The sequence below is a fragment of the Hoplias malabaricus genome, chromosome 6 (assembly GCF_029633855.1).
Source record: "Hoplias malabaricus isolate fHopMal1 chromosome 6, fHopMal1.hap1, whole genome shotgun sequence".
In the NCBI taxonomy this organism is placed as follows: domain Eukaryota; kingdom Metazoa; phylum Chordata; class Actinopteri; order Characiformes; family Erythrinidae; genus Hoplias; species Hoplias malabaricus.
Window position 1 is genome coordinate 6258161 of NC_089805.1, and position 13332 is coordinate 6271492.

Below are 13332 nucleotides of genomic sequence, written 5' to 3' on the forward strand. Positions count from 1 at the left end.
CCCACTTTTTACACACTTTGAAGTGAGATTTTACACCTCAGCTTCAAAGTGTGGATGTCACTCTGCTCTCTTCAGCAGGAGGATTCACTGCCGTTCACCATAACAGCATTCATCTTACCTTAGCTTGTAGCTGGCAGTTTTTCACCATGTGTACTTACATTTTTACGTATTGGCTGACCATACACAAGCACAGGGACTCCTGGTATTTGTTATGTTTGATTGATTACACTTCGGTTATTTTGGTATGCTCAAGAATTCCTGTGCTAAATATCTCTGTGTTGGGTGTCTTCATTTTTCTATCTTTTTTCTTCAATCTTTTCAAAATACATTTGAAAATCACTTGGGCTTAAATGTACGGTTGTGCTACCATTAGGGCTTAGTTAATCGCAAAATGTTCAATATATGAGTACCGATGAATGAAAGGCCAGATTTTAGCATCACTGTGTATTTGTGTGTGTGTGTGTGTGTGTGTGTGTTCCCCTGCAGGGTCCAGTTGTTCTCGGGGAGAGTTCTGTGTGTGAGTCAGTAGCAGAAGACAGCACATCAAGGACAGACAGTATCACCTGGCCTGCGTCACAGGTACAGCAGTGAGCACACTTATTTACACCCAACACACTTAAGTGGTATGGTAAAAACAATAGAACAGTATATTTGAATAATTTACATTTGTGCCTTGAGCACCTGTTTATAAGAAGGCAGTTCAGAATGTTGTAAAGATTTTTTGTCTGAATTTTGGAGATTTCATATGAATCTTTTTACTTTCCAGTCCTTAAACTGTAAGGACTAATGTGAACAAACAATCCAGTATTTGCAGGAGTCCCTGCAGTTTTCAGGAGAAGAAAATTGACAAGTAAAATTAAATATTTAATGTAATTTAAGTATATTTTACTCCTGCAGCTGTCAGAAATATGCACATCACAACAACTAATGTTTGTGTGTTTTATTATGGTTGATGTATTCTGGCCTTCGGGGGCTGTTAATGAGCTGATTGGATTATGTTTGTTGGGGGTGCGGGCCACATGAGTCCAGACAATCACTGACTGGTGATATAGTGTCTTTATTCGTTATATAATTACACCAAAGTAGAGGACAAACAGATCCAGAAATCAAAGAAACTGATAAAATGAGTTACGTGGAATTATGTAAGTTTGTCAGTGGTTAAACTGGATGTTCAATGAGACAGTTAGCAAATATAAAGGTAGTGGTGTGAGGAGCATTTTTATAGAATGGAAATTGATGAAATGATGGCACATTAAAACGCTAAACCACTCATTCAAAAGCAGAGAATTTTGTAACCAAATAGCCGTGTTTTCATGCATTGGAAATGTTGCACTGCATCACACATCAATCTGTATTGGTATTTGATTGGTGTATGAAATCTAATATCAGTAAAGGGGTGACCGGTATCCTGCAGACGTGAACGGGTCTCGAAACATGTTTAAGCCCCTCAGTCAAAGGGGAACAAATGCTTTTGAGCAGCTCTGGAACTTTGCCTGAATCTCCCCAAAGGAGACGCTGGGCTTGCTCAGGGTGGGTTGGCTTGAGTTTGGGAAAAGTGGGAGGTGTAAAAACACTTGTGCTCTTTGTTTTTTGGTATGCCAAGGGCTGTTGACCTTTTTAATCCATTCACTCCAGCAGTGGAATTTCACCAGAGCTATTCAGTTGCTTGGGCCAAACCAAAAGAACGGTTGTAGGGAGGAATAATGAATTTTCATTTGGACTGTACCAGCTTTGCCTTTTCTTTCAGGTGCGGGATGCTGATGGGACAGAGGGGTCTGTATCAGTGCATGGTTTCACCATGGACACAAACCTGCGGAAGGGGTACGCGCCGGTTCGACAGGTTAATGGAATCTTCAACAGGTAGGATTGCAAGAAGCCTGTAATATTTCTTTATGTCAGAAGTGTAAATCTAATATCTCACTTTTTTATATAATGGGTTCTAGCATTGAAAACCTAAACACCTGTGCACTTAATGTTCAGTGCATATTACATTTATACAACCATAATATTTCTAAACTTTCTTAAATTTATTTCAACTGAGTGACTGACTACTATTGTTGAAATGTGTGTGTGTGTGTGTGTATGTAGCTTATTTTACCTACTGCTGTTAGTTCAGCTATATTTCACAGAGAAATGTAGGTGGCGCTACTACATCCTCTGTTGTTAGTTCAGCCATATTTCACATAGTGCTTATCCACCAACGAGGAACCGGAACGTTCCAGTTTGCCAACTAAATTTGGAACCGTTTGGCACATTTCCATCGACATTTAACTGCTTCACGAACCAGAAAAATTATTTCCCAACTAGAACCAAGGAAGAGTGGGTTCTTCTGCGCAAACAGTGGCTTTGTTTTTGTAGGTGTGTCGAGGTTCAGTAACTCAATAAGAAATTAAAATTCTTAAAATCATCTAAATGTTCTTGGTCTTCTTTGTTCTTTGTTGATAGATCATCTAGTATTTATTTTTAAATAAAACTAACAAAAAAAACCCTGATACCAGTGTCATATATTATAAACGCAACTTTGTCCTGCTCTTTAATTTCTCTACAACACAATCACATAATAAACACCACATGTAAACAAAGACATTGCAACGAAGCACCAAAGCTTCTCCAGATCTTCCAGTCACGAGGGTATGTTTTTTGAGCTTTCCTGTTTTTGAAAGGCCAGAAACACCTTTATGACAATGGCTAATGGTGGTCTGACAAAACTAGGCTTGCCTAGTTTACCTTCTCTTGTTTTTATTACTACGCTAATGCTACAACTAGTAGAAGGGTTTTAAATATTTCAGTTTGTTCTCCAGTTTGCGGGCTGGTTCTCCAAACGATGTGGAACTGGAGGAACAGCTGAGTTTGCATCAGTCACAGCCCGGCTCTGCCACTGACACCAGCTGCGTGGCTGCACGTACACGACCACTGATTTCCTGCAAGAGACGAAGACTTCTCCGTCCCAGCTCCATCACCAATCTCAACCGCAAGGTAAGACTCAGCAAGCGTTTGTGTGTGAGAGACTTGTGAAGAAAAGCATTTAGTGATTTCATGAGAGGTTTGTTCAATAGTTTAAGCTGATTAGATAGCAAGATTGTGTTGGGGTTTCGCCAATGTATTTGGGTATACTCTGGACCCGCTTTGAACCTGAACGGGGGAAACGGATTACAGAAAATGAATGAATGCTCTCTCGCTGCATAGAATATTTATTGTGAATCCTACACCTGGCTTTTGACTAGATAGCTTATAAACCATCTCTTATCCGAGAAACATGGCACTGTGAATATTCTACAGTTTTAAGATTGTTCAGTTTGTAGACAGGATAAAGGCTAAAGGCTAAGCACCAGCTCTATGAAAGTGTCAAACAAATAAATACAGTGGAGTTTGAGTTCCTAACTTGTGTTTATTGATAGTCAGAAAACATGTTATTTCTTACTAATTCAAGGAGTAAGGTCCCCCCCCCAACGGTGTTTGAAAAATCAAATAGGCGTCTGGCCTTTGACGTAGATGGTGGACAACAACTCTAGAAGTTGCAAAATGACGAAAAGGTGTGTTGTTTTTGGCTGCAATAGTTCAATGTACAGTGGGACATCTGTGCACAAATGGCCCAAAGATCCCAAAATATCCAGAAAATGGACTAAATTTGTCAACTTTAAACGGGCACTTTGGAAAGGACCATCTGCTCACTCCGTTATCTGTAGCTCATTTCACTGGCGCTTTTCCAACAATATGGGCATGTAAGGACACCAACGAAAGGTGTTCAAGAGCCTCTGTAACATGGAGGTAAACAGGGTAAGGACACTTACTTCGCCTGTTTTAGTTGGTGTTAGTTAACGTTAGCTTGACTTGCTAAACTCGGTGGCTCAGATTATACTCGGCTACGTAGCTGCATTACGGAGGTTTATAGCGTCGGATGAATTCGAGTTCGACTTCGATCACATTTACAAGAATAACGGTACCTCTAAATTTGAGTTTAGCTTATTGCTAGGCTATTGTCATGAATAATGTTGGTTATTTAGCTAGATACTGTCATAACAGTCAGTTATAACGGTGTTTTACCGCGGCGTTGTTCAGCTGTTGTCCACCAGTGACGTCACGGTTGCGTTCAAGAATTACCGTAGCGGGCTCGGGTTTTTCCGTCAATTTAATAAAATTGTCAGTTTTAAAGCGAATTAAGCTGCTATTTTCATTTTAATTCATACTTATATATGTCAGTAACTAAAATAGTGTGAACTATTCATGGAGGGCCATTAATTGGTGCTTAGCCTTTAAATCTAAGGGCTCATTAAATGTTTACTTTGTTTGTATAATTAGAAAAGATCCTTATAGTTATTTTCAAGCAATGCCCACAGGCTAAATGTAGACTGAACTTGTATGTTTTTCTTAATTAGTTTCGATGGCTAGTTGATTTCAGCGTGGTTTACACTATACCGTGGAGTTCTCTTCATGTCGTTCTAAGATCATATTCCTCTTTTTAATCCTGTTAAAACAACTCTGAAGTGGTCCACAATTTTGCTGCAAGCGTGGCAAAATGATACCTGAAAGGTTTTGAGAATCATTGAAATATCCATTTAGAACGGATGGTAGGAATATATAGGTTATGGCTCTTACGATAAAGTGATTTGAGAATCCACTGCCAGATTTGTAGTTGAGGAAAGTTTTTGTTAGCTATGTGCTAGACCTGTATCTATGTATGTTTCCCTCTGACTGTACATGATCACTTTGTAGATCTGTGTGAATGTGGGGGTGTCACATTTGAAGTGCTAGAGAATAGAAGAATGTGTGGGTAGCCGTTTGTATTTTTGGGAGTGAGTGGCTTTTGTAGCAGTGCGTGTGTGTGGGTGTGTCTCTGGGTTACTGAAATGTTTTGGGAGGTGGGGGCAGCTGAACAGATTTCCTTCTTATAGCAAGATCAGAAATTTTAGCTATGGAACACCAGGAGCCTTTGCTTGTTAACTAGAGCCTAAACATCAAATAGTTAACCCAAAGGGGGTTGACCACTTTTAAAAAGAATAAATTTAGGAATTCAGCAAGGTCTATTAGGAGTGTAGGTTTTTGTTATGGAATATGACATGCCTGAGTAGCCAAGATATTCTTTGAAAAACTCACTGTGATCTGTGAAACAGCAGGGGATGTGCTCAACAAGGGAAACAAGAAAGTTCTTGCGCTGGGCTGTTTACTAATCCCTGTTTACGACAAAAGCAAAGATCCTGATATTGGACCAACATTCCAGCTCCAGGATTGTTTATTGAAAAGAGGCCCAGGCCAGGGCTCGTGTACAAATGTTTTTCTATGGTTGGTCTTTGCATTACATTTAATTTCAGAATCCATAAAAGACAATGTTTAATCAATGGTCCTATTTCACCGCTGGCATTAACATGTGTCCTTGGTGATCTGATCATAAGTGTCCAACACAAAGTACAGGTGTGAATGGGGTACAGTGTGTCTCAAGGATGCATTGTAATCTGATTGCTCAAACCACATTTGAATTGATTGATTCTTGAAATGTGAACGCCGAATCGTTGCAGTGCATCTCTGTCAGGAGTAAGCACTGTCCACATTAACTGCGTCACTGCCACAGCAAGGTTATTTATAATAAATAATTAAATTTCATGGCATAAGTAGCGAATGTGTGTGTGTTAAAGGTAAGACAAGGAAACATTCATTTATAGAAAGTGGTGAGCCAACAAGGCTTGAACTCTGAATCTCAGTCTGAAATGTGCCTCATGTTTCCCTTAAGTCATCTAAAGTATAGTTCACTTCAACATGTATATATTTGAAAAGATGCCCACCCAGGGTTTTGGGGGGGTGTTTTTTTTTGTTTCTTGGACACCAACTCTTGAAGTTAGTGCTCCCACAGGTGGAATAATACAAATTTGGCAAAAACCCTTTTATATTTCATTGAGTTTGTGTGCCATTCCCTCCTCCAGTGGAAATGTGAGAAATCCAATCACAACCAGTCACAGGAGACGAATTCAAATGCCAGGTGTGAACATCTATGTGTTTTTGGCAAGCGTTCGATCTTCCGAGACTCATATTAATGCCCGGTGTGAACAGGACCAATATATCTTAGAGGTCTTATCTCAGTTGCTGAAAATAGGATCAGCTTTTTCATGCCTTAAAGCATTAATGCATTCGGTCCTCATTGTGTGTATATACAGGGGGTCCTCGACTTTGATCCGTTCCTACGTCGCGTCGTAATCGCGTCGTTACGTACATACTGTACGTAAATAACATACTGTAAGCACTTATCCCATCCTAACACCTATCCTCCTCGGCCCCGAGCCGCGTAACCGTGTATTCTTCCGCTGCGCACACCAAATACGAAGTTCACGATGTTTACGACACAAAACCACTTAAGTCGAAACAAGGCTTTATACAGTAAATGGGAGATTTGTCGTAACCACGAAACACCGTAACTCGGGACTGTCGTAACCCGAGGACCTCCTGTATAGAGTGCTGGTCTAGAATCTGAATTTGCTTAATGAGTGTAAGTAGATGGGTCACGGACACTGGTCATAGATCAGCATTTTGAGCCTGAGATGCCACACTGGAGTGCTGTCCTGCCTCGTGCTGACTCATCCATGTGCACTCTCAATGACATTTACTTTCAGGATGACTGCTCAGCTCTAAAGGACTGACTCCAGTTCAGCCTTTAATGTGCCGTAGTTCCTTGCTTTGACTCTGCTTCCTCTCTATAATTGACCCTAGATCAGCCTGACAGCCTGACACCATCCCATAAATACACCCCTACTGCCAACCAGCAAGTTCATGCTGCCTCTAAAACAATAAGCACCACCCCCAAATTGAGTCCGTTTTTGTTTGTGCAGTAGAGAAACACCCAACACGTACTAAAATATGAAAGTTTCTGAAATTAGTACAGTTAATTGCAAATAAATATACACTGATTGTACTTTGTCCATTTTTTTATTAGCGGTTGCATGGTCCAAGCTTATAACCAGCATCATGTGTTTTGTCACCTTGGGGCACAGTTTGAGAGACTGGTTTTCAGCAGTGGGTCACTGTAATCTAAACATGTCTGTTGTTGAGAGGAAGTTATAGGATATTGATAAACTGTAAAACACTGTTTGTAGTAATCAGCTGGTCACATGACATCAGCACATAAACTTGAGTTGTGATGTGCTGTAAATTGCGTGTGCACTTGTGTATGTGCGCTCTATTCCAGCTGTATGATGGCAGGATTACTGAATACCCCAGCTTGAATAGGCTTGAGTAGATGAGCCATGGTTGCCTGTAGCAACCTGTTAGAGCGCTCTCTCTCTCTCTCTCTCTCTCTCTCCCTCTCTCTCATTCACACACCCCTATTGAGGTTAATGAATCAAAAGTATGCATTCTAGGATACATATAAAAGATTCAGTTGAGTCGTCTATTCAGGCACTGGGTGGAGTCAGTCGATGTTTTGTATGATTTCTTTGGGGAGTGGTGTGGAATGTTTTGTGACGACTCAAATGTGCATTTTAAAAATAAAAGATAAAACCATCATGTGGAGGTATATAAATGAATGCAGCCAAGAATCAGATTTTTTAATGTTATATATTATGAGAGTGTTTCTAGTGAATAGTTTGGCCATGAGGTGTTTTAACAGTCCCTGCCCTAATCCATTGGTAGAGGAGCCCGTTTTCCTACAGCAGACAAAGCCCACGCACCTTGGGCTGTTTGTAATAACATTCCAACACTCCTATCTCTCCTCTCCCTCCTCCTTCACTGCAGGTTCAGAAGCTGGCTGGGACTGGGCGGAGTGTCTGTGAGGTCAGCGGTCAGTGTGTGATGTGCTCTGGGCGTACTTTGGCTCCAATGGATGCTCAGTTCCAGTTCCCCCTGTTGGACAGGCTTGCTCAGTTTGACCCATGTGTCCATCCCATCCTTTCATTTCCTGACGGTGAGTATGGCTTGAGGGACTACTGAGTGGAATTTGCTAGTTGTGTTAAGGCAGTGTGTGAAGGTCTCTGAAGTTTAATCCCTACTTTGCTTTGTTCTGCTGAATTGTGTATTTAATCCTGATGGGCTTCTAAATGATAATAGCAGCAAAAGCAAAGGAAAATTGGCCACAGACTGTTTGTGTTCATGATAATCCAGTGGGATGGTAGTGGAATTGATTCTGCAGTGTTTTGTAGATAGGCTGTGAGTTCAGAGATGAAAACCTCATGTGATATTGATGTTGGGAAGCGTAGCTTCTGGACTTTAAGGCTCTGATAGTTATATAAGGGATGTATTGTGTATGTTTTGTGCAATGGATTGCGGTGACACATTCAGTCTTGGGGAGTTAATCTTTTCAGTAGATAATTGAGAATCTACACATCAGACATCAAACACCATTTCAGGGAAAGGAGTGAAATGGTTGTTCGTCTCCATCATGCTGTTCCTATATTCAGCCAGTTTGTCCCTTTCTGTCACCAGTCTTTCAGGCCATCTGTTACAGCCTGCATTTGTAGTGTAGTAGTTCATCTGCTAGAGATGGACTTGAATTCGGTGGAACATCAACAGATCGCTCAACACTGATCACTTCGATTTATAGTAGTACGTTTATTTTATCCTTGCCTTATTCTGTCTTTTCTGCCCAGGTGCTTTCTGTGAAAAAGCTAAATGACTTGCTCTCCCCTGCACAGTTCTGTTCTGTTATTCTCAGATTTCTACAGCCTTGTGACAATAGTCACAAGTGTTAATTATTTCACCGCTGTTGTTTTAAACTCTGTCAAACGGCAGCCTGCTCAGAGCACAACTATTTCAACAGCACTCATTCACTCTACTTAACTCAAATAAGGGCTCTGTTGATTTAATTTATGAAGTGAAGTTAGCAATCGCCTAACTTCACTAATTTAGCTATTTATGTGCAGTTTTGTATTATATTTGAAGCTTTGAGTGTCAGCCAATCAGATTTACCCGATCATTTTATTATATAGCAGTTTTATTCTGTAGACAGATCAGTCACGTTATTTTTGTAGAAAATACTATGGTCAGACACCTTTGCCCTGCATCTTAATAAAATTCGCATTCAGATTCAGGATTAATCTGTCCCTAAATCAGCAGATTAATGCTTCGATGCCTGCCAACATTATTCAGCCTCTGTGAATGATTGGCCCATATTGCTCTATTGATACATACCCTGTATCCCCCCCTGGTCCCATTGTGTGTAAAAGAGAGCAAGAGTGCATAATGAGTTCAGACGGGGCTAAGTTACATGTGAAGTGAAACTGAAGTAGGGAAGATGAGAGCAAGGGGAACTCCACTGGGCTATGGCCTTGCAAATACTGTAAGGTGACGTACTCTGCTGGTGGCACATGAAACTGCAGGCGCTGTGTTTACACATGCAGATGTATGTTTATAGTGTATAGTGAATTGGAAGATGCATGGGTAGAGTAAGAAATAGCTTGTTTTATGAGCAGCTCACTGCTGTTCTGGGACACACAAAAACAGCAGTTTTAACCTGTAGCAAAGAAGCAGTTTTGGAAATCATCTTAAGATAATTTTCGCTACAGTTTATCTTCATTTGCTGTTAGAATAATAAAAACGGCATGGAAGTGCATTTACACGAACGTGAGCATAGTCAATCAGTTTTTAGATTCCCCCCAGATTTAAAAAATTTCTACTGTTTGGAGCATTTGAGACAGACTTGTTCTTTATTTTAAATGGTTTATATTATTGTTTTTTTGTTTTTTTTTTAATATTATTTTATTTATCATATTTATGTTGTAAATTAGTGGGTGGCACGGTGGTGCAGCAGGTGGGGTCGTAGTCACACAGCTCCAGGTACCTGGAGGTTATGGGTTCAATTCCCGCTCCGGGTGACTGTCTGTGAGGAGTGTGGTGTGTTCTCTCTGTGTCTCTCCCAGTGATTCCAGGTAGGCTCTGGACCCACCGCGACCCTGAACTGTATTTTAGGCAACTCAAGGTTTTTTTTTTATTGTGAATTAATGTGTTGAATGTAGATGACGAATAGTCAGAAAGCACATGGGGTTGTTTTGCATAAATATAAATGATGGAATCTTTTAAGCATTCCTGGTCATTCATTGTTATTCTAAATAAGTGCTATCTCTCTCTCTCTCTCTCTCTCTCTCTCTCTCTCTCTCAGACGTGGGTGTAAGTCTGCACTTGCAGCGAGTGTTGAAGTGTCATTTGCAAGGTCGGCCGCTCGAGAAGATCAAACCCATCAAAAAGCTTTCACTCAAACACAAACTGCCTCTGAGCAGCCGCCTCCCTGACCCTTCGTCATCGTCCTCTTCCTCCAAAGACAAACACAAGCTGACCAGCTCACTCCTCTCTGCAGTCCGTAAGTATATTGCTGTGCAAAACTGCTCTTGATTTGTTTTCCACACCTGAGCCAATCCGGGTGTGACTGATCTAGGGGCAGGAGCTGAGAGACAGTAGCACCTGGTGGAGATATCTCCATGTCTGACAGACTAATGAGGCTTTCACAACAGCTAGATTAAATAACCAAAATATATTGAGGAAGAAGTGTAAGGAATCGTGAAATATAGTTCTGATTCAAGCCAAGGGTTTTCTTCTGTGAAGCATGATTTTATGTGTGTAGTAAAGTGTTTTCCACCCTCCGTGTCTGTTAGTTTAGTTGTTGATGGGGAAATGGCTGGTGACCTTTTAAAAAAGAGCCCAATATGTGGTGAAATTGCTTCCAGTCCAGCAGCATGTGAAAGTGACCTTTCATCTCAGGTCAACTGCAGCTTCTGTCTGGGCTTAGGTAACTGTGACTCAGCCACAAGCCATAATGGCCAAGGAGCTAGATTTGCCACCAAATAAAGTCTCTTCCATGTTGCAGTGACGAGAGTGTGTGTGTGTGTGGGGCCGTGTAATAGCAATAGCAGCGTTCGCCTTGACAATTTGACTGTGCCAGGGCCTTTCACATTTTTCACATATATTCATTCTCTCTTTTCTATTCCCTCACCTCAGGGTTGTCCCATCACAAAATTCGTTCAGAGAAGCTGCTTCGGCAGCAGAGTGATGGCGGTGAGCCTCGTCAGCACTTCAGACCTGAGCGCAGCCACGCTGCTTTTGACAAGAGCCACAGCCGCAAGAGACCACGCGAGCATTCACTGGAGCGCACGGAAAGTGAGAGCTGCTTTCTTCGTACACACTCATCCTGTCTTTGCTCTCTACCCATTATTCAGGCTGTCAGTGAAGTTTCCAAAAGGCACATCTGTCATTCAGAACCTTAATGTTCCCTGACGTTTAATTTCAAATCCACGCGTAGGATTTTCCTTATATTATTAATAGATTAGTAGCACATGGGCTAGTCTCTTTAGATGGCCTTGGTTTATCCCAGTAAACAAGGAGCGTCCCTGGACGTTCAAAATAGGTCTAAAAGTAGTCTGTCCGTCAAGGACATATTTTAAACGTCAATGGACGTCCAAAATCCATCTTAATAAGTTAGTTAAGTGGTGACCAATCGTTAACGTCAGTGGACGTCCAAAACGCGTTTTATACAAATAATATATTTCGGGACCAATTAATAACGTCAATGGACGTCCAAAATACGTCTAATAGTCGTCTTTTCAATGTCTGTGTTTGGACGTCTTTTCAACTTTCATTTTCAACCTTAAGAGAACGTTGATTAGACGGCAGTCATTACGTTATTTCAATGTTTAATCAATGGCTAATTGTTTACTGGGATTTCTCATCACTCTTTGTTGCTCTACAGGCACCCCTAAGCTGTACATGGAGGTGAGCAGCCCTTGCCCACCATTGCCCAGCCTGAACACCCCCAGCCACAGTCCGCTGGTCAGACAACTGTCCTCCTCGGAGAGCCCTACGTCCTGCAGCCTCAGCAATGCCACGCCGGTAACACATTTTCCTGTGTGTGTGTGGTGGGGAGTGGAGGTTTTATTGTGTAACTGGTGTTTGGGGAAGGGGAAAAACCTTCCTTGTTTTATCTTGGGCTTTATTCAGGGCTGAAGTTTGGTCAGAATTAGGGAACAGCCTTAAGCCGGCAAACTCTGCTTAAACCCGACCCAAACGAGTACCTAAATATGAAACGTGAATACACACCCCCAGACTTTTATCAGTGATGTGTGTTCTGTGTCAGTGGTGATTCACCTTTTTATTTCTTCTTCTTTCTCTCTCTCTCTTCTCTTCCCTTTGGCACTGTATCTCCTTGATCACTGAGAAATGTTGTGTCTCTTCCAGCAACCCATTCGCCGGAGGAGAGGGGAGAGCTCCTTTGATATCAACAACATCGTCATCCCCATGTCTGTAGCAGCCACCACCAGAGTTGAGAAGCTGCAGTACAAAGAGATCCTTACACCAAGGTTAGATTCATGTACAAACACCACCTGCTGTATCACATAAACATATCACACACACTACCTCAGACGCTGTGAACGTGTCTCATGTTTGTTTTCTTTGCTTTTGTTTCAAGTTGGAGAGAGGTTGACATCACTGCAAAAAGGATGTCTAAGGAAGACGAGTCAGTGGAGGTATGGATCTGCTGTTTTCTTTCAAGTTGCCCACTTAGTGTTTGATCCCTGAAGCATCTAAAGCTTTTACAGCTGTTGTGCCTTTGAATAATTTTAAAATTTTTTCTTCTTTACCCTTTCCTATTCTACTATCAGATTGAGGACCTCTCTGAGGCGATGTTCAGCCAGCTTCATCTCCCATATGAAGAGCAGGAGCGTTCCCGGTGGAGCTGGACCGCCAGTTCTGTTGCCAAGAGGAGGGGCAGTCGGTAGGTTTTTTAGCTTATGATCGTACCTCTTGCAATCGTGACCATTATCCTTTTCCAGTCACTGTTAGGTGCTAAACCTGCCCTTGTATCTTCCCAGGTCATACAAGTCGGTGGATGGGCGGACTACCCCACTCCTGGGTGGCACAAACCCTTCTACCCCACAGCCCTCGTCCCCAGACACCGCACACTTCCACCTGCTGCAGGATTACAGCTCGGCTGCTTCTCCTTCCAGCCCTGCTAGCCCAGAGCTGCTGATGTTCTCTGGGCTACACACCCCATGCTCCAGAGACTCTCAGCGTCTTCTGTCCAACGAGGACACACGCTGCTCCACCCCTGACACAGTCTATGATGAGATGGTAGGCTCCCACTGTTAACATAAGCAATTTACATTGCTAGCATGTTTTAATAGTTCCTCAGGGCTCAGTTTTAGGCCCACTTTAATTTGGCATGTGACTGCAAACGAGAATGAGAAGCTTGGCCTCTCATCATTGGAGAGGCCAAGCTTCATTGGCCCTGAGGCTCCAGTGCCAAGATACAGATGCAAAGTCAGGAAACAATGAATGGTCGGATGCCTAGGATGATGCTTGTTGCTGCTTGTTTGGTGCAATGCAAACCTTAGTTTCTCATTTATCCTCCTACGTTTTTCATGATAC

General features: G+C 41.9%; 1 protein-coding gene across 4 annotated transcripts in view; it reads left to right on the forward strand.

Annotated features, from left to right (window-relative positions):
- kansl1b (KAT8 regulatory NSL complex subunit 1b) overlaps window positions 1-13332 on the forward strand; it is a 67442-nt gene that overhangs the window by 51490 nt on the left and 2620 nt on the right. For 3 of the 4 annotated variants that reach the window (XM_066673871.1, XM_066673872.1, XM_066673873.1), the window contains 11 exons: window positions 487-579; window positions 1748-1860; window positions 2790-2976; window positions 7717-7885; window positions 10076-10273; window positions 10909-11067; window positions 11657-11796; window positions 12142-12263; window positions 12374-12431; window positions 12567-12679; window positions 12777-13035. In XM_066673871.1, the coding sequence (XP_066529968.1) occupies window positions 487-579; window positions 1748-1860; window positions 2790-2976; window positions 7717-7885; window positions 10076-10273; window positions 10909-11067; window positions 11657-11796; window positions 12142-12263; window positions 12374-12431; window positions 12567-12679; window positions 12777-13035 (1611 nt within the window). The remainder of the gene's footprint in view (window positions 1-486; window positions 580-1747; window positions 1861-2789; window positions 2977-7716; window positions 7886-10075; window positions 10274-10908; window positions 11068-11656; window positions 11797-12141; window positions 12264-12373; window positions 12432-12566; window positions 12680-12776; window positions 13036-13332) is intronic. The other variant, XM_066673874.1, reaches the window with a different exon arrangement.